Source organism: Leptonotus elevatus, chromosome 7 (genome assembly GCF_054856555.1).
Source record: "Leptonotus elevatus isolate MCC_2025b chromosome 7, RoL_Lele_1.0, whole genome shotgun sequence".
Classification (NCBI taxonomy): Eukaryota; Metazoa; Chordata; class Actinopteri; order Syngnathiformes; family Syngnathidae; genus Leptonotus; species Leptonotus elevatus.
Genome location: NC_141245.1, coordinates 9,127,845 through 9,155,842, shown reverse-complemented (window position 1 = coordinate 9,155,842; position 27,998 = coordinate 9,127,845). Strand labels below are relative to the sequence as shown.

Here is a 27,998-nt window from a genome sequence, read left to right as displayed (position 1 = left end):
ATGACGCAAACTTCATCAATTCACAAGCATACACTAACTTTTATTCCTGAATAATTACAGTCACATATTTTGACGTGGCAAACACCCCCATAAAGAAAAACTGAAAAGCTAACAAGTGACCACACACACTGCAAAGTGTCATCCTCTTTCTCCTCGTGACTCTCCGTCCTTTGCGCATCAATCATGAGCCACGAGTCAGATTGTGTGTGACATCCACCTGCTTGGTTCATTGCCCGCCTCTGGCGCTGGGAGTACTGGAACATGCAATCAAATGGCCGAGACGAGTTGTAGACAGCGGCTCTGCACGGGGCGTCGCAATGATCACGGCCAGATCTGTGTCCACCCTCGGGTGCGTACAGGTGAAGTCTGTGAATCACGTCGCCAAGGTGCTGGCCTTATTTGCCGATTCTCTGAACCACCCAGTCCTGCTGGCAGAGGGGGCACCGATTGTTCTGCTTCACCCAAAGGGACATGCAGCAGTTATGGAAGGAATGGTTACACTCTCCCCAAACAACTGCAAAACAGGGGAAAAGGGTAGTATAGTGAGCTAAACAGTAAAGTAAGAGACATACCCAACACTTCCTGCACCAAAATAAAAGCATGGTTTTCAAAATGAGAGGCGGAACAAATGTACCAAAGATCAGTTATTGTTTTAAATGTAGCCTAAGATACCTAGTACATATTCACTAACATTTGTCTCTCATTCGCAACCACTGACAAATAAACAAAAGAATCACAGCACTGACATCATCTGCTAACCCATTTATAGCTCAGGTGTGAGACATCCAGATAGTCAAGTGAGGTGAAGTCAGACCCCCCTTTCCCGATTAGTCCCGTTCTTACGTCGCGTGTTGTTCGTTAACTAAAGAATGCCGAATGTAATGTTCGTAAATGGAGGACCCCCTCTACCTCACCCACTGTATCTTCCACTGGGCTTAGCGTTAGCTGTGAAGCAGCTAAACATTAGCGTGTGTTTTTTACGGCTAACATCAGCTTACCAACGCAGTCTTCTTGCTTGTTTTCCGCCTGGCATCGGAGACAAGCATCTGTAAATGGAGAAACGTTGTTACATTAGCAGTAAACGGCCGGCATTTTGCTGAAGAGCATATGTGCTAAGCTAGCCAGCGCCGACACACTCACCCATTACTTGCACCCGGCAAATGGCGCAAGTATCACATTCAACATCCCAACTCCACATAGCAACAGCATTCCATTTTTTTAGTGAAAACATCTTGTCCCCGCCCGACTTGGAGCCAGAGGAGGTGTTGTGGGAGAGAACTATCCCGAGCTCGTCGCCGTCATCCATGTCCACAGCAGTTAGTTTAGCATTAGTTTACCAAAATGGACGGAAAAGGCGAAGGTCCAACTGCCTGTGAACGTTGACACCGTTAGGGGGCGCCACGGTGTAAGACTAGTAGGTCAGCGCGTCCGCTATCTTTGATGTCAGACCTGCCAGTAAACTAATCAATAGCGTGAACTTAATAAAGTCGCTTTGACTACAAAATACACAAAATTAATGCTTCTCATTCACCCATTCAGACACATAATAGTATTTTGGGAAACAAAAGAAATGTATGTAATTTTTCGTCTGATATAATTAGCTGTAGAGATTCCCAGAAATAAAACAGATTTTGTTCCCATTAATCTTAAAAAAATAATTGAAAATATTGTTTAAAAAATATAATTTTTTTAAACCCTCCACATCATCTTACTGATTCTTGTTGAGGGACCTGATCATGACATCATAAACACAATCACACTGTTATTCTCTATTAGATCAATGTTGTCAGTGGCAGTCTTTCTGGGGAGAGCAGCCCCCCCCACACCCCCAAAAAAGGTTCAGTACTGATCTGAAAGCATTCTTAAAAAAAAACTTTGAACCACAATGTACAAAACAACTTGCAAGTCAAACGGTGTCAAAGAAGCGATTGTGTTTGACTTCTGGGGTTTACTGTTGTTCAAAGTGCTGACGGAACTCTTACGCGTTTCAGACATTTTGAAGCGTGTGAAACAAAAGACGAAGGGAGTTCATGTCACCAAAACACAAAAATAAAAACAGATGGCTTGTAAATTAATTGGTGATTAATAGTGGCATGATTTATTTCTAAATTGTCTCAGTCTTCAGGATGGATTAATTACTTCGACACAATAGGCTGAGCTGATAACTATTAATGACTAATTCCAAAGTTTTTCAATTCAAATGAAATGAACCCTGCCAGACGAACTGAATGCATCATACAAACAAACTACGACAACATTGTAGATGTGTGTCTGGTGAAGTTCCACAAGTAGGAGAAGCTTTGGCAGAATGTTTATTGTACATTTGTTTAAATTGACACAAAAAGACCAAGTAAAGAAAATAAAACATTTGTGTATAAAAAAGGGACATTTATGGAGACATTCAGAAGCAATGAGCTGTGCCTTGAGAAGTGAACTACATCCAACAAACAACAATTGGCACAGAGGAATTCAACATATTTAATAGCAGTATTCTCTCAAATCCCATCAATAGTGCTTTAAAATGATTTTTTTTATTCTGTCGCAAATGCAACTGGACCTTGTTTTGACTCTCTGAAACACAAGACTCATAGCAGATGTGGACGTTAACTCACATCTGGATTTATTTGGCCAGTTCATATTTTTTTCCATTTGAATTTGTCAATATTGCTATGAATATGGCAAAAATGGCAGTTGCTGTATTTTATCCACACACTGACCTCAACATGAAAGTGACAGACATGTTCTTTTAAAACCAGACGGTACCTCATATGGACTTACAGGAACAGAATAGAAACACACAATTTTAGGGTGTTTTACTAAAGCCACTAGACTATGGTCCCTTCTTAAAACTACAGAAGCGTTCATGTGCAATAATACAGTGACCGAGTTTGAAATGTTATGTCTCAATAGTTAGGTTTTCCCTTGTAGTCTGCAAAAGAACGCAGCCCGTAAAAAAGAGTCAGCAAGGTGTTCTACCAGCAGAGAAACACATGACATCAATAGTATTAAAAAAAAAAAAAAGACAGGAGGGCAGGGGGCATACAAAATAAGGGTTTTGCATTAAATATAAAAGACATATTTGAGAAAAATTGACGGACCACAACCAAAGTTTACAATAAACCTACAAAAAAAAAATAAAAAAAAATAATGTTTATCCCATACTCACACGTTCAATAACAAATTCAAGTTTCATCTTTTCAACATTGCTTCATGTGGGGAGCTGATGAACAAGTGCCAGACCATAAAATAATAAGATGGACTGCACCACTGATGCTGCTAACAACTGGGTTAGGAGAATGCAGTATAAAAAGTTGAGCCTTATTTCACTGACACCAATTCGTTTTGAAAAATGATGTGCTTTCAAATATCAGGATTTGGTTGCTTGACATTTGTTTCCCTTTTTGGATTTTTGTCTGTTGTGGCAGTGAAGCTGCGGCAGAAACATCAACAGATCCTTCCATTGGTGCTCGAAAGAAATGTGTTCATTACAGAGATTGTCTGCGGTTATGTTCAAAAGTGTTTGGATTTCCTTCATCATGCGTTGAGATACTTGTGCTCTCGTACCAATAAGAGCTACAAACAGGTAAAAAAATTAAATTAATCACATCCATGCTATCTGCCTGCCACAGGTCATGAAAAAGTAAAGGATATGTTATTAAAAACGTACATATCACACAAATATATAGATATTATATTTATTTCCACTTTTAAAATAGTTGTATTCAAAATACATTAATTTTGTTTTTCAAGTTAAAGGTATGAAATTATCTTTGGTCAAGAAAAATATAAAAAATCAACCAGCTATAAATGTTACTATACACAGGGTTGAAAACACAAAATCCGGATCATGGAACTGATCAAAATGGGGAACGCTGATACACCAAGTATCGAGTAATCAGTTTCTCATTTGGAGAAATATTATTAAAGTGCTTTTGCATTATTGATTCCCTCAGCATGTCCGGATGCCAAAGAACATCCAAAGAAAGGCAGATTGGCTTTTCCCCTCCGTACCTTGGAAAATGTACACATTTGTTCAGAGGTGGAAGGATGCTCAAACATCATAGTGTTTTTAGAAAGACCCATCCTCACAGCCGTTCTTCGAAAACTGAGTGAATACATTTAAAATAGCAGCCTACTCACACAGCTGTGGACAGGAACTATGAAGGGGGCTCTTTATAAAAGAACTACAAGGCGAAGGGGAGACGACATAAAAGATGCGGATACCAAAAAGGGGGTCGAGAACAAGGTAACTTGCTGTTCTTAGGGGGCGTCCAAGCTGCAACGCGGACTGGGAGTCAAAGCTCCTCCTCCTCCTTCTTTCGGGACACACGTTGGGCTTCCTTCACTGGGACTCCTGAAGAACATCCACCCGACCTGTGTCACTGGTGCCTTCTTGCTGGTGTACAGGCCCGGCCAGCCTAGGACGTTTTTCCCACTATTGGGTTGTCTCTGAAAAATAAACAGCAGACTTTAAAAATAATTCGATTTTCTTGAAGCGGAGCAAGCCGAGCGGCAATCACTCACAAACTGCCATACAGCGCCGTGGCGTCACTTCGGATCTCATGCTGCCGCTGAAGCTCGACCATAATGTTTCGGAGCTGTTTGAGCGTCTGAAAGGTCTCTTTGGGCTCCTGAATGGTAAACTTGGAGTATTCCTCCTGCTCTCGCTGGGGGCCTTGGTACACTGCCAAGCTGGCACACGCATCTAAGTCGAGCAGACACAAGGTTGTGGAATGCACTTTTAAAGGGCCGTTGTACATTATTCTGCTGTCCTCAGATTTGACCGAGACACAGTTCACAGCTCACAATCAATAACAGTCTTAGACCATCAAGCTCCCCAATGTTTGACAGTTGATGTCACACAAGTAGCTACCATCCTTTCCACTTGCATACTCCACCACTAAGCTGTAAAGTAAACTTGCAGCTGTTGTCCTGTGAAGCGCCCATCATGTAAGCTGTTGACTTTTAGGGCGTACTAAAGCCAATCAGGCTTTAGTACGGTACGGAAGAAATGGCCCAAGTGTGAGTGCACCCTTAGAAACTCATCTTCTGATTCTGTTGTGGCTTTGGGTCTGCCAGACCTGTTCTTGTCAGTTTGCATCAATTTCTGAGTGCCTTTAAAGATGAAGGAGGCACAAAATTCATTATTGCGCCCACCTCAGGGCATTTCACCAATTGTCTTTGTATCATTTAAAACTATTCATTGAACTTCAACTCCTTCAGTTTCATTGAAAAAACACATCAAAAGCTTTACAACACCCCCATTTCTCCTGTTTTTGTTTTTTTAATTGAAAGTCAAGCAATTCAATTATATACAATAAATACAATTACCGGTACAATTACTGTTGAATAGCTTCAACAATATTGTACTGCAAAAAGTAAACTAATGTGATAAAAATGTCAAGAAAAAGGCAATTAAAAATGGAAGAGAGACATACCATCGTAACACCTATAACGAGCTTCAACGCATCTAAATAGTGGAGGAGTAAGCAAGAAACACTATGATATACAGTAGCGGCGGTTTTACTTTAAATCAGTCAAGAAAGATTATGCAACATTGAGATAGGCGATGAGTGAGTGTGTACTTGAGATATAAAGGTTGAAGCTTGCTGTCAACATTAAATGCTAATGCTACCTAGCTGTTTAATCCCAGCATCTTCTGCGTCCAACCGACGTTTGTTTCACTGCATTTTTACAGAGAACAGTGACCCTGATGCCGTCTCAGTACTTCAGGAAGACTGCATTGATTCAATAAGCTTTGACACTAACCCTCCATGTTTTGCAGCTTGGTGTCATTTGCAGACAGCAGAGAGAAAATCCTTTCCGTTTCCCGATCACAGTCGATGTCCAGCTGCAGGTTGGCCTGCAAAGTGCTGAAACAGTAGAGGTCAAATTGAGAGACTTGACGAGATGAGAAACAACAGTAGGTACACAAGCTGATGCCTTTTGTGGCCGTTTTTCAACAAAAACCTAACTAACCTTTTCTATAATCATGTACTGCTTTCCAACCAAATAATAGACATTCATATAGTCATGAACATTTTTTCCTTAGTGTTTTGGATCTAAATGGCGTAAACAACAAAATTTGGCGAAAGACTCACATGGTGCAGGGCTTACAGCCTGGCGAGCTGCTACTTTGGCTTTTACAGCACTGCCAGGAGCCGCCACTGTAGTTGGATGGATGAAAAGTGGCCAAGCGGCCTTCGTTACAGCGACTGACTTGGCCTAGAACATCCAGCCACTCGCAGGCTTCCACACAATTGCCTGCCTGTACGTACAGCTGCTTCTCTGCATGAACTACCTGAAACATCTGACACAGCAGAAACTTTTTCATTCTGTAGTCACACTGGTAAAGAAGATAATAATAAAAATGTCATTCTTCTTTTTAAGGATCTGTCACTTGTCAAGCAAATATGGGTCAGAAGGGAACTGGCTTACATTTTTACGGTTAAAGGCACTTTCGTCAAGTTTCTCCACTGCCTGGATATTTTTCACATTGATGATACAGACGGCCTCTTTTCCTAAGAAGCAGAATTTATTGTCAGGGAAATAACGGGCAGCAGTACATTCAAAAACTCACATTTGTATCTATCTCTGTGTATCTGTTTGCACAATTAAAGTTAAAAAAGAAAAATATTTTAAGCTTAAAATTGTATTTTTACCAAAAAGCTTTACAAGTTATTGTTGTTATTTTTCTATCTATATATATATATATATATAATTTTTTTTTTAAAGCGATCCCATTTTCATGCAACTTCCACAATGACTGAATACAAACACAATTGACCAAACCTGTATAGTGTAATAAAAATAATTTCAAGCCACCCCACTGGCTCAGATATTGAAGCCTGATATGATGCCATCTACTGGTGACACTAAGAATAACCCTCTGGCAAAGTGCTACTCAAATATGTGGAGATGATCATCTAGCCGTTTTTGTCACTGGCCTCATAGTGTGAAGGCTGTGTCCTTCACACATATGTTATTCCTATACTTCAAACTTCCCACTTTTTCGGCATCTATCTACTTCCACATAATTCATCTGATTCTCGTCATTCCGATTATAACATATTCCAAAAATGTATGCCATGGGTGCTTGCATTTTTTATATTCCAAATATTCACGCCTTACCCCAAATTCCCGATTTTGTACCCTAATTTTCCCTATTCATTCTTAATGGGAGATTCTACATTTATATAATTTCAAAGTGACATTCAAAACATTTAACTCATTCCTTTAACTTTAAGGATGATGATTAGTCCATTCACAACTTGATTCTTCAAACCTTACCCCATTTTCTAATTGATTCTTCAAACCTTACCCCATTCACATAATTCATCTGATTTTAGTGATTCCAATTTGAACATATTCCAAATATTCACGTTATGATTGGATCCATTTATTTAATTCCAAATAGTCACACCTTACCCATAATTCCCAATTTTGTACCCTACTATTCCCCATCCATTTCCAATGGCAGATTCAACATTACACATTTACATCATCTTAAAGTAACATTAGAAACATTTAACTTATTCCTTTCACTTTAGGGATAATTATTAAGTCCATTCCCTTCTTGATTCTTCAAACCTTACCCCATTTTCTAATTGATTCTTCATCAGTTACTTCACATAATTAATTAGATTTTTGTGATTCTAATTTGAACATATTCAAAATATTCACATTATGATTGGATCAATTAATTTTATTCCAAATATTCACGCCTTACCCACAATTCCCCTTTAGGGATGATCATTCAGTCCATTCCCTACTTGATTCTGAATACCTTACTCCAGTCCCTACTTGATTCTTCACACCATACCCCTTTTTTTCCCTTTTTTTCCTGCTGTAATTTCTACATTTATTCACCGATTCTAACCGTCCCAACTTTCAATTGTTTAGCTCTTTCCAGGTCATTGTGCATCATTCCAAATCATTCCACTGTTTTCATTCAGCCTTACAGCCTTCACATGCAATTTCTCCAGAAATTGCATTTTCTAGTTGTAGTCTGCAATTGTATTTGTTTCAGAGGGCCATTATGATTGTAAAACTATATGGTCAACTTTTATTTGATATACACAACAAATAATGGATGACTAGTTTTGAAATTCAAAGTCAAGGAAATAGTTTATTCAAGTACTGTTGAGTATTTTTTTTAAGGGGTTTGGTAACATGAAAAGTTACTAAAAGTGAAGACATTTAGCAATTTTGGATTTTAGCAATAAAGTAGACAATTTGCTATAAAAAGCCACATAAAATGCTGTGTTGTGTCGACATGAAGAATATACATCTCTTACCTTTATGTTTGTGGTAAGAAAGTTCTCTGTTTGTCACTCGAAGCCATCGCTTTTTGAAGTTTTTCTTGCCAAGACGTTTTCTCCCCTGGGCCCGTTTTTGTACTTCCCTAAAGAGTCACCAGAATGACCTTTCACTTTCAATTCACCTACTTGTGCTGCTTCCTTTTACTGTGAATACAACTACACTTCCAAATATACAGGATATGTCAATTCATTTGCAAAGTCTAGAGACTATAAACTAGAATACATTTTGCAATGTAATTTATATTTACAATACAATTATTCAACTAAACAGTGACAACAAAACTAGCTCTGATCAGACTGCATGGCTCTCAAAAAGAACACTCACCCCTCCTTTAGAACCACTGCATCTTCCAAGCCACTTGACTCTTTGCTGATGTTTGAAGATATTTCATCAAGAAACTACAAGCAGAGAAGAACAAAATGCAGTTTTTAGACTATTAATAAGAAACATATGAGGACCAAATGGATATATATGAGAGAAAAATACCTTTTTTACTTTTTCAATGCACTTATCTTCTTGGAATGATTTGAAGAAGTCATACATGTATGATTCTTTGAAACTAGACTGAAAGAGCGGGAGGGATAAGAACATCGTGTGAAAAAAAAAATACTGTGAACTAAGAAAAATTTATTCTCATTCTCATTTTAATTTCAACACTATTCAGTCTTTCCAAAAACATCTATTCCAAGCCCTGGTCAGTGGAACAACAGCCCTCTTCATCCTTTACTTTAAAGACCTTTAATGTTTTTATCAGCATTTCTAAATACAATAGAACAATGTCGCTTACCAATTTTTTTGACAAACTGCCCCAGCTGCCCAGAGTCTGGATGGTTTTTGAGATGAGAGTGAGCGTGCGAGTGATCTCAGGATCCTAGAATTCAGCAACATTTATTGGGAAAGTATCTTAGTATTTTTTAGCCCACCCATTAGATGGTCATTTACATTACTAGTGCTGTGAACTTACTGGATGATGTGAGCGGAGCTGGAAAGTGTGTGGTGAAAAAACGGCAACAGCAAAGAAGCGCAAGAACACAAAGCTGCTCACAGCCGAATACTGGACATGAGGGTCAGCTGATGAGAGACAACACGAGTTTCCAAAACAAGTTAATGAAATCATCTTAATTGCATTATTAATATTTCTTGAGCTTGACACAGTGAAGAGCTAAACTTGAGGCTTTGGAGTAAACTTGCTTTGTTTTTACAAATAAACATTACGATTAGAAGTTATTTATGCTCGTCGGTAATTGCAACCACTATCATCAAACTACAATGTTGGGCAATTTAACAGACACAGCATGGGAAACTCAACATGTAAGATGAATTTTCTGTAATTACATTCTGATTTGCCAAAGATAAGACATGCACGAAGGGTTTGGATTTATTTACCTGGAAAACGCTTGCAGGCCAAGTGTCTCAATGACCTGAAGACAGCACACATTGATGGAGGGCAGTTGGCATTAGACTGAGTGATTGAGGAGAAGACTTTCTGGACATAAACCTGTAGGTTCTCCTACAGAAAGAATAACACGTGTGTGATTTTGTAAACTTGTGATAACGAGTGGTACAGTTGTGCTTGAAATTTTACATACCCTTTTGGTATGTAAACTTATGAGCACAACTGTAAATATACAAAAGTTAGATGTCCCTTAACGATGCTTTGAATTGTCACCAATATTCACATGCACACCGCTACACATCAACTTCAACCTCTGAAAATAGCAAAATAATAGCACAGAGTATTTTGGATTTTATGGGCATTAAGGCTTTTTCTCACCATGCAGTGCGCTCATAAGTTTTTAAACTTTCAAGCACAACTGTACAGTACAAATGAGTGCTCATGTCACAGTGAAAAGTCAAAGTTGTAATGCTTCCAGATGCTTCCACTGTTAAATGGCCAGTACAAAAAACGGACTGCTTCTCCTGAATCTGTGATTAGACTTCCTGGCGGGCCCTCCTTTCCAGCACCACTGAATACACATGACCAAGAAGGCTGAGCAGTGGGATCCCCCTGTAGGTAGAACAAAACCTCCACCAGCACGGTCTGCCAATCCAGAGGCACCGTCCCTGATGTCCATGCCATGTTGTAGAGGCTCATCAACCAGGACAGCCCCACAAGATTCAGAGCCTTTGGGAAATCTTGTACAACCCATCTCAAGAGGACTGTTACCCAAGCTGTGTTTCGAGGCGAGCCTATGATGATGGACTGTCTAGTCAGAACTTCTTCGCTGCCAGAGAAGTGATATTCCACATCCCTAGAGCCAGCTTCTGTAGTGGAGATTGGACCGACAAGGTCCCCGCCTTTGACCGCCACCTAGGTCACATTGCACCCGACCCTTATGGCTCCTCTCACAGGTGGCGAGCACATGATAAGGGAGACCCACATTGTCCTTTCGGGTTGATCCCAACCGGGCCCCAAGGTGCAGGCCTGATTCCCGGACGCTTGCCTTCGAGCCACACATACATTAGGTGGCCTGGTGTACCAGATATGGGCATGGGAAAACATTTTCCTAATAGTTGTAATCATTATAGGGGCCTTTTGAGCCATGCTTTGTCTGGTCCTACGTAGGACTCAGAAAAACCTAGCTTCTAATTAATTGGGACACACAAACACCTCCACTCAGTGAGGTGTACCATATTTCTTCATTATTTTATTGTTCATATTTTTTGTAGTCTGGAACTATATGTTGGTAGCAAATAAATACCATGAAAGTCCCAAAGTTTGTTAGATAAGTTAATATTTACCTTGTTTACCTCCACATTGTCTCCTTCTTTTAGTTTATTGGGGTCAATCTCACAGGTTTTATTGGACTCACAGATCTATGACAGGAAAGAGAACTATTTGAGACATTTTTACAAAGATGGTGAAATAAAAAGTTTAAAAATGACTGCTCAGTGACAAACTCCAACGTTGTGTGTGTATTTTCTTGTACCTCATCTATGACAGGCTTCAGCGTAACAGCAAGGTAATTCTTTCCCACAATCTTCATCATGTCATCAATGCAGCGCGTTGCCAGTGAGTTGCCACGGAAGATAGTGTTAGCCTCCCTGTATAGACAAGAGTTAATGTAGTTTTGACTGCTTCGCATCGTTTGTTACATAGTATACACGTAGAAAAAGTTACAGATTTTTTTTCTTTTTATGAATTAATCTGGACAAATGAAATATTGAAAAACTCAACCCAGAATTTCCCTTGAAGCTCTAAAGCCTATAGAAAGGTGCTAAAAGATACTATATCAACACAATGGTTTTTAAATAGTACGAAAAAAATAAATATTAGGCAGTACAAATGCAACACAACATTTATCATGGACGCTGATAGCCAGACACTACTGCGTATTTGTGATACAAATATGCAAAGTTCTCACTGAGTGTTGTCCAACTCCAATGCTGCCACAGCAGAGACAAAAGGCACAAATCGATTATGATGCAGCAGCAGTCGAACCATGGGCAAAACAGCCTCGTATCGCTCTCTGCAAATGTCCCCCAGGATGTGTGCTGCTGATGCCGAGATGGGCTGAAAGGATGGAAGAGGAAGAGGAGAATGTGACGGGGTGAATAAAAACTGACGTGACTGTATGGGGGTGTCCCTTGGAGAGAGAGCTGAAGAAAAGATATTCTGTGAAATTCAAACAAACAAACAGTGATTGTATTACGCGGGGAAAAAGGCAAGTTGCAGCATAAAAACATTTCACAAAAAAATTCTAAGGCTTTACATTATCCTACCTTCACATCTGGAGATTTGAGCAGCAAGTTGCAGAGTGGTATGTAGCAGGCAGATGGCAGCACTGTGTCTTCTACGTAGGCCAGCTTTAACCGCAAGGATCCCAAATCATCAAATTTAGACTTGTTTCCGTTCCCTTTTGGTTGAAGAAGATACCTAATAAAACCAGAGATACTTCGTTTGTTGTGATGAGAGTACAAACCAGTTTATTACCAGTCAGTCATCAAATCACATTTCCTATGTGGTGAGGTGAGAGTTCAAAGTCTTAACGTGTTGACACATAACATCAGAGTCCTAGGTAAGAAAAAGAAACGAGAAATACTGCAGTCTAGAAAAACAGTACGCCTGGAGGGAAAAAAATAAGTCAGCTAACTCAGATTAAGTCAACCACAAAACTGGTAAACACAAAAATTTCTGCCTAAAAACTTTAATCATTTAAAAAAACATATTTGCGATGCTGCGAACCATTTATCCTGTTCCGCGTTCACTGTAAGGACAAGTCAGTGGTGATTTCCTAGTAGGAATATTAATGATAGATGGAGTTTGGGGTGGTATTTGTAGTTTTTCTTCTCTATTGCGTTTTTTCATAATTATATCTTTAACATGTGCAGCACTTTGGGAAGCGTTCAGTGCATTTTAAACGTTCTATATAAATAAACCTTGACCTTCATTTTACAAATGACGCTTGTGTGAGTGCCAATTTAATGCCTCACAAAGTGCAGCTCACGTGGGTGGGTGCTTTTTAAGTAAATTTGCACTAAAACAGGCTAAAGCCTTGTGTCAGTCGTCATGACTTTACACGTTAACAGGGAGCAAAGAATGAGATTTGCTTTTCAGCGATTACCCGAATAATGAAAAAAATAATCAATCGGATAATCGATTCTAAAAAGATTTGTTTAAGACAGACCTAAAACAAAACAGGTACAAAACTGAGAACGCATGATTAACTGTATTCATCACACTTGAACATGTGTAGATTGTATGATATTAAATGTCCAATAAATGATACAGTATTTAAGTGCTATGGAATAAAGTGAACTGGTAATTTGCATTGGCCACACTGAGCTGCCAAGATGCTTGTGCCCCACCACTAGAGGTATGCATCTCTCGAAATGAATATATATTGTTTGCACAGGCAAATGTGCCTTTTTTATTTTTGTGTGGCACTGTGTAATAGACGTGTGTAATATAATTTACAGACATGTCTGCAGAAGACAGATGTGTAAATGACAAGAGTGTGTGACATTGGCTAGACTGGCCCATGCACAGTATGGCAAATGAGGAGGGACAACATTACTCATTTTATCCCGGGTCATACAGGGGGGAATGGGAGAAAATGTAGTTAGGCTTCTCTTTTCTTTGTTTTATATTTCAGCTGCAGCCCTTTCTGTGCGATATGTCAGCACGTCGGCCATATTGGATGTGGCCATAGTATTAGCCATAATATCTGCAATTTATATTCACAAAATGGCGTTGGAATGAAATAATACAATCAGAAGTAATAGTTTAGTCTTAATCTCATGAGTTCTTGCTTGATGATGCTCTCCAAGGAGCAAATGAATGAGGCATCTTCACATACCTCTCTTCCACTTTTGGTTACAGCTGTGTTTGTATGAATTACTAAAACTACTGTTCAGCTCATTATAAAAAGGCGCACACAGGCTCGGGTCTGGGCACCAGACGACACTGGGACATTGATTCTGTTTAAATAGCTACAGACAAGCTGGTATATACTGTAGTATGTTGACAACAGCGGAATCTAAAAATAACACCAGAATTTAACGTGTAGAATACTTTTGTTCCGCGGTGTCCTTACCACGCTTTATGGATGTGATTATTTCTCAGGATCTTGACAGGCACCCGAGTTTCCCCCAGAAATACATCTTGAGCCAGATTCTCATTATTCCACAAATCAACTCTGCAAAGGTATGAGGTGCAAGTTAGAGTAAGGAAGATACTGTACGTGCATCCTCGACACAACCAATGAGTCAAAAAAAAAATCAATAAATCAAAAGCCTCAAAAATATTAAATGGTGGTTTCAACACATCTTTTTGTCTTGATGTACAAAAGCCAATCAAATAACCATGCAACAGTACCACTTCAAATCCAAACCTCAAAACCATGCATGACGTTTTACCTTTGAAATAGTCTAGTCTTACCCCGTGTGTTACGTACGGGTCCATTGGGATTGAAGGCCCACATATCCTTAACCAGAAACCAAGGCTCTCTATCAGCACAGTATATGCGCGATGCAAATTCTTTTTCAGTACTTCAGTACTTTTTGCAAATGACTTAAAAGGGAAAACTTTTATTTTGGGAGGATATACATATATATAAATGTAAAGATAGGATGAAAAATGAACTAACTTGATCTCTAGCTTTTCGATGTCTTCTTCCTCCACTTGGAAATGTGATTTTTTGTTGTAACTGCTGGATCGTGTAACCTGAAGATTAAAATGCCATTTATTAAACTTATTCATTCAACAAATTAAACACTTTAAGTGGAACATCGCATGCCTGTAATGGGTTCTAAAATGTTCCAGATTTACCTCAAAGAAGAAAGTCTCTTCAAAAAGAGGGTTGCTGGTTTTCTTCTTGACCTTTGTTTTCTTTTGGTCAGACCTGAAGGGAGAAGTTAATTAATTGTTTTTTTTATTAAAAACAAATTCTGGTGTGGGGAAATCGATGACTTTCAAATATCTACATTTTATTTTTCTTGTTATTTTTTGGGTCTCTTAATTGCTACATTTAAGTGGTGTCAAAGTCCGGTCCTGCATGTTTTAGAGGTTTCCCACGTTGAACACAGCTGATTCATATTTAAGCTCAACAGCAAGCTCTGCAGGAGCCTGATTATGATCCTGATCATTGAATCAGGTGTGTTGGAGTAGAGAAACCTCAAAAACATGCAGGACTCAGGCCTTCAAGGACTATAAATTTCAAAATTGTCATCCAAAGCTGAACTAAGGCCTGGTATACACATACGGATTATTATTTTCTTCCTGTTTTATTCTATTTATTTTTTTATTACAAACAACCATCTGAAAGGCAGCCACATATGCAGCATATTATTACCTCTCTTTCACATTTGAAGTGGGACGCATACAGTAATAGAAGATTGACTCGAAATTGCTTTTGTACAAAAACTTTGGTTTATAAATTGTCTGCCACCCATCAAGTGTGATATTAGCAGTGGCTCATTTGCAAGAGACGGGCACATTCCCAAAACTGTCCAATTTCAACAAGGCTCTAAAAAGAGAACGAAAGGTGTGCTGTAATTCTGGATCCTTGGAATATTTTTGACAAAAACATGTCATGTTATTAAGAATGTTTGAAAATTGTGAAGAAAAACATCTTCCTTACGATTTTTTTTTACAAAAGTTACCTGGCAGGTCCAACTAGTGACACGGTGGCATACGGGTCACAGATCTGCCCACTGATTAGCGGCAGCCCCTGGCACTCTATTATTCTGCAGATGTCAGAAAGAAAATGAAGGGACAATCGTAAACAACTATTATACAAAAAAAAACATGTTGGCTATTGACTACTTTGTCAAGACATTATTAAAGGTAGAGTTAAAAATATGTTATATGGCACAAGATGAAAGCAGCAATAGAAACCTCCTATTTGCCGACTACTGAGCCCAAATTTTGCTCTACGGCCTTGCCCACTTCTGTTTGTCATAAATGGTAGTTCTTCAGTAATATTTCATTACAATAAAGTTCCCCGCTCATTTTTTTGTATTTCGAAATGGTAGTAATTTTTAGATTTAGAATCTTTGTCACTGCATAGTATTTAAATAACGATTAAAAATGCCCCCCCCCCCCCATTGAAATGAGTAACATATTTAGGAAAGTCCTTATAACGGTACCATTAAAACTGTGAATAACATAAAAAAGAAGCATACATTGAAAAAGTGGCAGTGTGTTCGCCAATTAGTGTCACTTTGCCCTTATGTATGACTTGTGTTGCTCAGGGGCCGTGACTTTTTTCAAAGGTGTTGCAGGTGAAAACAAACAGACACTGTCTGAACCCTAAACAGGATGTGGCTGCTAAGCAGGGGTCACTGGGGAGTAAGAATGAATTCAGCCCTTCACAAACTAAGTGAGGGCAAAAGGGAGAAGACATGTCGAGAGAAGGCCAGGTTGTTTGTGCACAATGTTCCTTGGTGCCATGACAATATTCCCCCAAGTCTCCATTGTCTATTTCTTCATCCACCACACTGCTGTCTGCTGTGATCATCTCGAGTGATTAGTCACACAGTGACAGCATGACTTGCAGATGCGTGCGGTTTATGAGCTCAAACTTATTTATTTTACACCTGTAGTCATCAATGCATGTGCATTGGAGAGGTGACAGTGAGCAGGTGACAGTTTAAGCAAATAAACTGGAGTGAGTGAGACAGAATGACAGCTACGAAGAAAGAAAAAAAAATCACAGCGCTTGCAGGCTTCCTGCCCAGGCACCATCACTTCCTCCTCATTACCCTGCTCTCCGATTATGAAAGGGGGAGTGCAAACAACAAGTAAGAACTGAACATGGTCTGACCATTACTCACTTGGATGTAAGTTTTATTCATCCTTTAGTGAGTGCTTGCCTATGAACACATCAACGTAACATGCCATTAAATATTTATTTAAGGTGTATTGTATTATATTCAAGATGAAAATATCAGCAAAAGGAGAATTTGTGGATTTAGCCGAATAAATAAAAATACAACTCCTTAAAAAAAAAAGTTTGTTTAGGAGATGAACACCACAACTTAGGCACTTATTTTCTGTTATGATTTTAACTCACAATATTATGACCACATGCAAAATATGATGACCAAAACCAGATCTGAATCTAATACTACAATAATGTTAGTTTAGAGCAGAGGTGGGCATCGAGGGCCGGAGTCCTGCAGGTTTTGCATGTTACCCTTCTCCAACACAGCTGATATATGATCAGCTCATCAGCAAGCTCTGCATAAGACTGATAACGATCCTGTTGATTGGAATCAGCTTGTGTTGGAAGTGAGAAACCTCCAAAACCTGCAGGGACTCCGGCCCTCGAGGACCGAGATTGCCCACCTCTGGTTTGTGACACTGTCATAGAAGCATATTTATTAAACAGTACTTTTATTGCAGACAGTACTGTAGTGGTAAATGGTACGTCATTTATAATATAAAGCGCTTTTCAAGGCCCTCAAAGCGCTACTTATTCACCTACTGATGACACAGCATCAGGAGCAACTGGGGGTTCAGTATCTTGGTCAAATATACGTAGCTGGGCGATATGGCCAAAAAATAAATTCTCGATTTTTGCAGTCATTTAGGACGATTACGATTTTAATCGATTTTAATCTAATAAACCCAGTAAACATTTATTGAAAGATTTCCTTTATTCAAAAATAATTCCTGTGCAAAATGTTCAGACAACAATAATGTATACTGATTCTAGATCAGTATTAACATAAAGATAACATTCATAGTTTGTGCTTAAATGCCACAATTAAGTAGTTGGTAGCTATTGTACTATAAACATGTCTTGTACCACCCATCCAGCATTCTGCCACTTGTGCAAAATTACAACTCACAAAAACAGCTGGATGTAACAGAACATAAGAACAACCGCTTTAAATAATCTAGAAGACAAAATTCAATGTCACGATTTAGCAAATTTTCAACGAATGGATTTTTAAAATGGCGATCTATCGAAATTTTTTGATTTATTGCCCAGCCCTACTTCGACGTGGCCACAATGGCATGGCATCGAAACCCACAAACTCTGGGTAAGGAGACAACCACTCTACTAGGGGTGTTAGAAAAAATCGATTCGGCAATATATCGCGATATTACAGTGCGCAATTCTCGAATCTATTCGATATGCGGCCGAAATCGATTTTTAAACTTTTTTTTTTATGGGAATATTCAACAAAACGTCTTACTTAGAGTTAGGATTCACACATTAAGCATGAAAGAATGGAATATTAATGGGACATTAAGCCTTAATATTTTATTTCAGTGCTGTTCAAACATGAAACAGACTGCAACCTGTTTGTTAAATACAGTGGCTCAGTTATAAGTCTGAATTTTCAGATAAATAAATACATTTTCATACAAATCTTACAGTGTACATGTACAAGTTTACTGATTAGTATTTTCTAAATTTGAGTAAAAAAAATAAATAAAAAAATCGCAACGAGCAATTTATAGATTCGTATCGGGATTAATCTGTATCGAATTGTGACTTATGAATCGTAATACGAATTGAATCGCCAGGTACTAGGCAATTCACACCCCTACACTCTACCACTGAGCCACGCCACCCCCAGTGTACAACTCTGCAGTATATTGCAATATAGTTGTACACTACTGCAACTACACCACAATAGACTAATTATATTGTGAAATAAATACCTCTCTGGCAGTATAAATCAAAACTGAACGCTCCATTTTCAAAGGGTGAATATATTCAACCCTTATACAGTGTATATGGATATTAATATTTTGTGAAATGATAAGAAAAAAAAGTTGAAACACAATTACGACATAAGAAGGTTGAAAGTTTGAGTGTATTGAGTGTAAATACTCACTGCACAAGTAAATGCTGACCCACTGAGCCGTTCTCTGTGATCACTTCATTCAGTCTCATCTCTAGATGAACCTTGCCCTGTTAGACAGGAGGACAAGGTGTGGCCGGTGAAAAGTTAGATCAGCGAGTTATGATTCAGTGTACAGTATTCATTGTTCTTTTATTTGAGTCCATGAAATAAAATGGATACCATTCTTCAAATGTCACCCTGTAACCACTAACCAGACCCGATAAACTTCTTAAACAATCTACTGTCTATCAGTAGTCTAACTGGTGAAGACCATTCTTCCAGCCTTCCTATTTTTGTAACAATTGTTGTTACTCCTTAACTAAAAGTTTGGCCTGTAACACAGCACTACCTCTCTGTCGCAAAATCTAAGGTTCAAGAAGGTACAGTGTGTGTGATAAAAGCCACCACAGCTGTGGATTTTGTCATCACTCACAAACATCGGATGTGGTGAAGGCTTTCGGAAGTGCCAGAGAGCAAAAGAACAAGTAAAAGAAAAAGAGCGAGAGACAAGGATAAGAGTGAGAGATAGAGACAAACAAGACGCCCACACACGTGCACCGTCTCTGCAGTTCCACACTTTACCTTTGTGAAGCTATTTTACTGCATGATTGAACTTAAAGCCAGTATATGTTCAGCGCTCTTTAAGTATTCAACAAACAATTAAATGACAAGCAAATTAAGCCAGTCACTTATAACTGCTTTTAGTGAATGTGACAGAAAGATGGCTTGTCTCAAACTGTTCCTCACATTATTTTCATTATCAGACGTATTTGAATTTGAGCCAACACAGCCACCAAGGTTTTATGCCCGAAGAGCCAAACCAGAGGAGGCATTAAAATAACACCTCGATCCTTTTCCGATGTACCTTTGCAGTTGAGCGTGTCTGCGAGTGAATCAGTGAAGCGGCACAAACCCAGAATAGTCCGGCGTGGGCTAACGGCAGTTTAAGTCAGCGCGATAGCAACAGCAGTACAGTGGTGGTGCCGTTGCACAGAACACAATAACCGCTTTGATCAAAATAAATACAATATACCGTAAAACAGAGACACGCATGCATGGCCTATATACAGCATACAAACTAGAACAATGGCATTTTCAATTCGAAAAAAAAATACTAAACCTTAATGGAAATGTTTGCAAATGTTACAAACAAGTAACTTCCTGCTTGTATTGTTGCGGTGCAGTAGGCTGTATGCCTCCTGAGGAGAGAACTTTTTTTTTTTAATCACTAAGATATGACATGGCCTGCTTTTATTGTCAATTTGCAAGATGTGTGATTGGAATTTAATTCTCAAGGCCCCACAGTTTCAAAACATGACATACAAGAAGAAGAAGAATGCAATTATAACCAATAGCTTTAGAGTTTTTACAATTATGGTCAAATGAGAGCGGTTACACATTCATGAGGAAATGCTACATTCAATACATCCGGAGAGACATTTACCTGAACCTCCGAGTTTGGGTCCACAGGCTGAAGGCTAAACCAGTGCTCCTTCCCTTTGTATTTACACAAGTCATCCTTTCGAATTGACACTTTACCTGAAAAGACAAATAAGAATGCATTGAACTGTAACTCCACCAAACTAAGCTAGCATAATATATTGACTTACCAACTGGTAAATCCCTTTGGAACACACTCTTGGCATAAACATAAAATGATAAACACTGAAATGGCCGTGGGATCTCAAAGTAGAAGTCTTCACCGTAGAAAGGGCTGGAAGTAAAGGCAGAGAATCCATTTACAATCCATCCATTCTTGTTTTTGTGTACAAATGTGCTTGGTAAAAGGTGTCATGTGTTGGAGGGTGTAGCCCATTCATTGACGAGCAATATAAATAGGGATTAGAATGCATTATTAGTATTTTTTTACATTTTCAAGAGAAAGTTCATCATTCAACTGGCCAAATGCCTTTCAGTCAAAAACATACCATTAGGGGCGGGCATATTAATTAAATAATTGATCTGTTATGCAGAACTGATCCATTGAGCATATCTTGAAGCAACTGAGGCAAAATGGAAGCTAGTGTGTGGCTACAATCGGCAGAGTTACAGTTTATATTGGTCTCAACTAGTTTGTGGTCTACTCTAAAGAATGTAACATCTGCTAAAAGTAACAACATGACGAGAGTTGCCAAAAACGACAGTCTTGCAAAATGTGGAGTCTTCAACCTGAGTACGAAACACATCAAAATTTTTGAAGATTGGACGATGGTTCTGGAGAAATTGACTTCTTCAGTCAATTGTTTTTCGTGAATGGATTTGTTATGGAGGATTTTAAGTGTTTATTCCTTTTTAATAAAAAAAAAGAAGAAGAAAATTCCACTAAGATGGCGGTCAATTGTAACATTGATACTCTAAAAAGTCGAGCTAAAGTCACGCTATGTTATAAATATGCTATTATTCTGTGTGATATGACACACAACGAGAAATTCGAAGATTTAGTGACAGATGCTCCCCTCATGCTAAACATAATATATATGATTGATAAAATAACTATTACTTGTCATTTCCCCCCATAATCGATAGTATTCAGATGACTCCCTATTTAAAATACATCTTAATTATTCATGCCAGCTGATCCAAAAACACAGCTAATTATGACCTAATGTTTACAAGGAATACTGTTTCAATGCCGTTGTAATGTTACAGTAATATCTTACTGTATTATCGTCTATGAACTGAACAGAAGGTGGACTACAGAGGGATTATTAATGACTCATTATAGGAAGGATTGTTATTTCTGTACTTGGAGCTGGACTGAAAACATAGTGATACATACAACGCACCATTGACAAGCAGGTCACAACTAGCTTCATATCATAATTATAGCCCTTTAACAACCATTTTGAAGTCGCTTAACTTAAACCTGTGAATAAGGCCTGTAAACCTGATGCGCAAAAGCCCGGTGAGAATCTAAAATCCAATGTGAACACTTTATTGAATCAGTTTCACCCCATTGTCGCAACTTATGCTTACAAGAATATTCATTACTTACTTCTGCTGTGCAAACCTTGCTCAGTCCATCAATGATTATTGTACAGTTTAGTACATCTTGGAGGACAAACTATCAGATAAGCATGACTCACTCGTCATCATCAAAAACAAATGTGCCTATGTTGTCCCCCATTCCGTCCACGCATTATCCATACTGCCACTACACCATCTCTTATGTTGTCATACAGGCTTCTAAGTAATCAGGGAAATAAAAGATAAGTGTATGACTATTGCCAGACGTAGTTTCCCTACAAAGTTAAGAGCATCAGAAGTAGCAGCCAAATGCAATAGGGAACAGTAAGGGAGCAACAACTAAAATACACAGAGGGATGCTGAAGAGTGACTATTAACTGCTTTAACAGAGGCAGATGTAGTGGAGAGAGAAATACAGGGGTGAGCGTGGGAGGACACACACTTCCTCTGAGAGTGTAAAATTCTTTCAACCAGCACAGAAATCAGAACAGAAAAAACAGGTGATGTAAAATAAAATACATAGAGAAGGCCTATGTTACAAGAGGCGTACGATACTTTTCGGAAAATAATTTCTGTATATACTGTATGTGCAATGTAACAGACATGTAACACATCTTTCATATTTTCACATGCATTGCACATTTTGCAAGTAAAGTGGAGTACAATTACAGTGCAGTATTTCTGCTTTAAAAGGTAAGTTGCTAATATTCTGTTTAAGTGACAAAAAAGTAGTTAAGAAGCATGGATAAAAAGGTGACTAAACTGAATCAAATATACAAATGCCACACTGCAATATTGCATTTTTGACCCGTTAAAACTAACAATTTATGTTTAATGCTGAATAGACACACTAAAGAAGAGTAGGCACCAGGTTTCAGAAGAACATAATACAAAGAAGTGAAAGGTAATGAACACAGTTTACAAATCACCGAAACACTCACAACATATGGACGGCAACAAATTAAGGCTAAATGACAAGAATCACGAAACACATAGCCATTATGGAAAACTGTAGCCCAGTTTTAACGTTTGAATTCCCATTATACAGAATTTAACCTGCTTACCTGACACTTTTGTCAAACACCTTGGTTCGGAACACCTCCTCCTGATCCAGGCTGATGGTGCAAAAGGTACAAATATCCCTTTGTCGGTTTGGGCCCGAGACTGGACCCAGGTTTTTAGCTTCACCTGCATCACAATAAGAAACACATCTTATTCTATTATTTATTACGGCATCCTTTCTTCTTGAACAAAATTGAACGTAGTACTAGGCTGTAAACAACAGAGGCGCTGTTGAGTCAGGCTTCACAAAACAGGGTACACACACACACACACACACACACAAGAACAACCTGGCCAAATATTAAGACCATTCCCACCAATTGGCAAAACTCTGATTAGCTGATGGATAGAGAAGCTGACACGAACAAATTATCTTGTGGTGTTAAGTGCTTTATGAGTGTTCGGACCCCCCCCCTGCCAAATCAAATCAGAAAATGGCCATGGTCAACAATCATAAAGGTTAAGCATGTTCAATGTCTTATTGCGTGGTGTCATTAACAAGCACATCCAAGCTTTAGAACTCAGTATTGTTGTTATGAGGAACGGAATGATAGCTAATCAGGTAGCAAGACACCGAAGAAGTCAAATTTATTTTTTGGTGGAAGCATAATAAACTGCATATAGCCTAGCTGTTCCAAGTGGGTATTAGTGGTAGTGTTCTAGAGAGGTTTAGATCCTATTTTGCAGACTGAACTTTCATTGTTAGCCCTTGGCTGCACTGAATCGCACTCTGCCCCACTGTCGTGTGGTGTTCCATAGGGTTCAATTTTAGGGCCCCTGCTGTTTTCATTGTAGTTGCTGTTCCAGGCAAGAGAATTCCATAATCATCTGGTTGGCCCCAACTCCTGTAGGCAGACTCATCACCATCTGAGATAAGCCCAATGAGGGTGGTGGTGTTCACAAAAGTGAGAAATACACAGCCTGGAAGGGCTTCTGTGCTAATGGTCCTTGTGTCCATGAGTCTTTTCCAGCCGCACGTTGTTGCTTCCAGTCCGCCAGTAAGTCTGTGATCCACTGGCCGAGGGAGTCGGGCATGTTGGGCTGGGAGAGCTTGTCCTGGAGTGGAGCTGGGAGGATGGAGTTTAAATCAGAGCTGAAGTCTACTAACATGACCCTGGCGCAGTTTCCGATGGAGTCTAGAAGTTGCTAGATGATGTTGTTGAGACTTGTGTGGTTAACAACATAAAACAGACTTCCTCAGCAAAACCATTTGTGTTGGTAACTATGCTTTGCAACATACACACTTTCTGCACACCTACCTGCTGCATGTAGACAGACCGAGATTACAGGACATGTTTTTGTGTTTGTTTCTTTGCAATACACTCATGAATGAAAAACAGAGAATGAAAAAAAAAAAAACTAAATAGAAAGTGGTCAAAGATGAAAACTAAAAGATACAACGCTGTCAATACCTTCACAGCAAGTCAGATATGGACTAAAGGGATTAGAGGCCTAGAGGCACAGAAACGGATGTCTAAATTGGTCCTGCACTAATCTTAAGAACTGGTGCAGACCAATTTAGGAAAAGTTACAGTTGCTGGTTGGTTTAGGAATGATTGGTAACAAGTCAATTAATTCCAATTTGGATTATCATGTGTTTTTATTGACATCAGAACTCATTAGCACGTCACCCCGTAATAACCTGCAGCCAAGGCAGCTATTCCTTAAATCATTCATTATTTTGCACAGCGTCAGGTTTAATGGATGATCTGAAATATACTATCACAGATGATTAACCGCTAAAGAATTGTGTATGAAAGAGGAAAATGAACATCGGTTCAATGTGGAAGAATGCTGTTTCATAAGATGGCAAAGTGAGTTACATGACATTATAGTTCCTCTATTTTGTTCTGCTTAGCTGATTAATTCATAGTAGTGAAACTGACACTTGCTGTCTTGTTTTGCTCCAATGCTTTTGAGTTTAAGCCTTTGTTTTTTTTTGTGTTTTTTTATTACGTAAGGTCCGCATAAACGTCACAGGGCTGTGAAGATAGACATCAGAATAAGACCTTGCATCGATTCAAACCAAGAACTTCTTGTAGTGTGGTGTTCAACTACACCAACCCAAACTTACAAGTTTTGAAATGCTTATTTAATTAAGTTTACTTTCAATTTACAAAATATTTTACAAACTCCCGAAAATGTACACATGGCGACGTTAACACAAAGGCTTGAAACTGAAACGATTGTCCAGTTAAAAGTGCATAGTCAAGCAAAACAGCATGTTTTATAATGCCACATTTAAAAACATCAACATTCATATTACATTGGAGATATTAGTGACCTGATTTACGAGTTTTGAGGTACGAGCTGTTGTTCGGCCTATCTTGATCTTTGACGTGGGAGGATAAAAACCGAGACACAAGCGCTGTAGAATGGCACTGAACTCAATCCATAAGAAACAGTTTGGCAGATAGTGAACAATAAAAAAATAGACTTCAATCTCTTTAATATAAGTCCCAGTGGAAGTTTATTGTCAAAACAAACAAAAATAAGAGAATTCTACCTTGTGTATTTAAAACAACCATATTTGTTTGCCTTAAATTCTGCTATCTTAATGCTAAAACATAATGGAACGCCAAAGAAAGGCTAACGAATGATTTTTCATATGGGGGTGTTATAACGACACAAGCAGACAGATAATATGACAATAATCACAGTCATGTATTCTGAATAGGGATGTAATATCAATGTAAACTGCTTAAAATATGCATCGATGTAAAAAATAAAAACATTGATTCACAACGCCATGTTAACTATTATGCCTTGCATACCTTGGTTTGATCCCTTTAATAGACTTTGACAGTTTTAAAACTTGTATCTCAAGGAGCCACTGTACTTTGATAAAGGTAACCAAAGACATCCAAGACACTGTGTAGATGAAAGTACCTCAATCATTTATCCATCCATTATCCAAACCGCTTATTCCTCACTTCGTTTTAATAAATCATGTGTAGCCAACTTGATGAGCTTACTATAAAGGGAGTCAAAATTGGTTGGCGATATTTACCATATAACTGTCATTTATGATACAGAATATGTCTAAATATTTCCTGTCCTTTGTTGTATTTTGATCAAATGCTTTGTGTATTGCTCCTGAAAATGAAAATTGAAATGTGTTTTCCTTGAACTGTGATGGTGTGCAAATAGTGATGATATTCTCCATCTTGATAAGGTTTAGTATTTAACAAACAGGTTGCAATCTGTTTCATGTTGAACAGCATTGAAATAAAAATATTAAGGCTTAATATTCCATTAATATAACATTCTTCCATGCTTAAATTGTGAACCCTTACTCCAAGTAAGACGTCTTGTTGAATCTTTCCATCAAAAATGTATGTTTAAACATCGATTCGGCCGCATATTGAATCGATACGAGAATTGCACGCTGTAATATTGCGATATATTGCCGAATCGATTTTTTTTAACACCCCTAATAATGTTGTTTTAAAATTCTAACTTTTAGCACAGTAGGCCTACTGACAAAAATGGCTTGACGACACAGTTGTTGTGAACAAAAAGGGTGAAACCTAAAACGGATCTTCTACTATTGTCAAATGTTTAATTGACATAAGTTTTATACTTCCTGTATCTACCCTTTTCATTAGTTTTTTTTTTTAATATAACATTTGTTGGAGTTACTAAACGTGTTTATAGTTTCAAAACCTGCTATGCAATTTTGTTTTTAGCTTTGTGAGGGGTCATTTTAGTTTTGTGCCATGTGACTTAATTTTTATAATTTTGTTTATACTTCTCAGCCACCATAAATTAACGCTAAGGCTTATTTACAGGTCAGTCTTTCCAATCTCTACATCATGCAACTACTCTTAAGCAGGGGTGGCCAAGTTAGGTCCTAGAGAGCCCCTATCCTGCCTGTTTTCCATGTATCGCTCCTTCAGCGCAGCTGAATCTAATGTCCAGCTCATCAGCACGCTTTGCAGAAGCCTGATAACGATCCTGATCTTGAATCAGGTGTTAGTGGGAAGAAACATGGAAAACAGGCTGGATAGTGACTCTCGAGGACCGAACTTGGCCACCCCTGCTCTAGAGTGTCTAGACGTTGAAGGATGTTTTTTTTTTTTTAACAAGTCGGGTCGTACAAAAGAGTAATAAATTACGGAGTGTGTCGAAAAAAATTATTATCAGGTTAGTGCTTTCATACCAACTCAAATAAGGCTGTATGTGAACTAGTCAAGACAACATTGAATGGGGGAACAGTGGGAACTCATAAATAATCGGTTCACTCGCCGCCTGTCAGAGTCGTTTGTTTTCAACGCGATCGCTCTAAATACTGTCAATTATGACTGCTAACGCTAGCTACTGAAATGGTAACTTAAAAATAGGCTAGCCTGATTTGCCTCCAAATGTGATTTGCCCAACGAAGCACCTGAAGTCAAAACCAGAGGCCAAATAAGCAATCGGAGTTCCGTTTTATAAATAATGCGCTATTTGAACAGTTGCCGTGGCTCCGACATCTCAATGGGAACGCGCTTCATGAATGAAATGATCCGCAGCTAGTAGCCGCAGCTAGCACGCCACCGCTAACTTGACGTTAACTAGCAACCGGTAGAAGGAGCCGATGAACAGGCTGTCTCTGCCCCCGACGGAAGATAGCACGCCGCGCCCCTCCGGCTTTGCCTCTCGCTACTGCTAGCTTGTTACCCGCGGCCACTCGGACCGAGAGAGAAAATATATCAGCTCTGAGACCAGACTTACATATTTTACCACGCAGGCTTTGTAGAATCCGAATCCTCACGTCGTCCTCTTCCGCCATGGTGAGAGCTGACCGTTGTCGCTACTCCGGTGTATTCAGCGCCGCTTTATCATATCCGTTTATGAATGCAGGCAGGCAGAGTGGGAGCGAACCAGCCCTACTGCCGCGTTACGTCAGGCTCCCTACAGCATGCACACTCGCTGCTGCTTTTTGGAAGAGAGAACTTCCCAATGAGCGCAGCCAGTACAATGTTAAATGAATGACCCATTTTTTTCTTTTCTTTTGATGCTTTTAAAACTGCCCCGATTGACTGTCATTATATTTGAAGGCAAGATGCGACCAAGGATGGGAAAAGCTGTACGTTGCAAAATGGTAGCTAACACTTGACACTTTGTGATTTCCTTGGGGATGTTATAGGAGAAGTAATTAAAAATGTTAAAAAATGTTAACAGTTGCATAGATATATACAATTGGTGCCCATTGTGCTCTCGGCCGTTTTGCTTTACTTGAGTTAAAGTGTTGCATATTGATATTTCTTTCCTACTTTTTTGCTGTTTATTTCAACCACTTATAAGTAGGCCTACAGCACACTTGTGAGAGAAAAGACAATTCACACTAACATACAAAG

The 27,998-nt window shown here is 38.8% G+C and overlaps 2 protein-coding genes across 5 annotated transcripts; both read right to left on the bottom strand.

Moving 5' to 3' along the window:
- Positions 1-19: 19 nt before the first annotated feature.
- On the bottom strand, positions 20-1,376 carry rnf7 (ring finger protein 7). The gene is made up of 3 exons (XM_086080932.1): positions 1,141-1,376; positions 999-1,046; positions 20-514 (listed from the first exon to the last, which is right to left on the bottom strand). Exons 1-3 carry the CDS (start codon positions 1,304-1,306, stop codon positions 396-398), a joined length of 333 nt encoding a protein of 110 aa, XP_085937058.1. The 5' UTR covers positions 1,307-1,376; the 3' UTR covers positions 20-395.
- A 918-nt stretch (positions 1,377-2,294) lies between these two features.
- Positions 2,295-27,559, bottom strand: rasa2 (RAS p21 protein activator 2). Of its 4 annotated transcripts, none has more exons than XM_086080867.1 (24): positions 27,373-27,558; positions 22,659-22,782; positions 20,238-20,341; positions 20,072-20,166; positions 18,619-18,695; positions 15,427-15,510; positions 14,594-14,666; positions 14,412-14,488; positions 13,860-13,961; positions 12,046-12,199; positions 11,688-11,938; positions 11,253-11,367; positions 11,065-11,139; positions 9,709-9,832; positions 9,287-9,393; positions 9,110-9,193; positions 8,809-8,886; positions 8,647-8,720; positions 8,298-8,404; positions 6,439-6,521; positions 6,102-6,310; positions 5,770-5,873; positions 4,525-4,705; positions 2,295-4,449 (listed from the first exon to the last, which is right to left on the bottom strand). In XM_086080867.1, exons 1-24 carry the CDS (start codon positions 27,428-27,430, stop codon positions 4,419-4,421), a joined length of 2,571 nt encoding a protein of 856 aa, XP_085936993.1. In that variant the 5' UTR covers positions 27,431-27,558; the 3' UTR covers positions 2,295-4,418. The 4 variants fall into 4 exon arrangements, with proteins under 4 accessions (XP_085936993.1, XP_085936994.1, XP_085936991.1 ...); XM_086080868.1 differs by having other exon boundaries at positions 11,688-11,836; XM_086080865.1 differs by having other exon boundaries at positions 13,860-14,488; positions 27,373-27,559.
- Between the last annotated feature and the right edge of the window lie 439 nt (positions 27,560-27,998).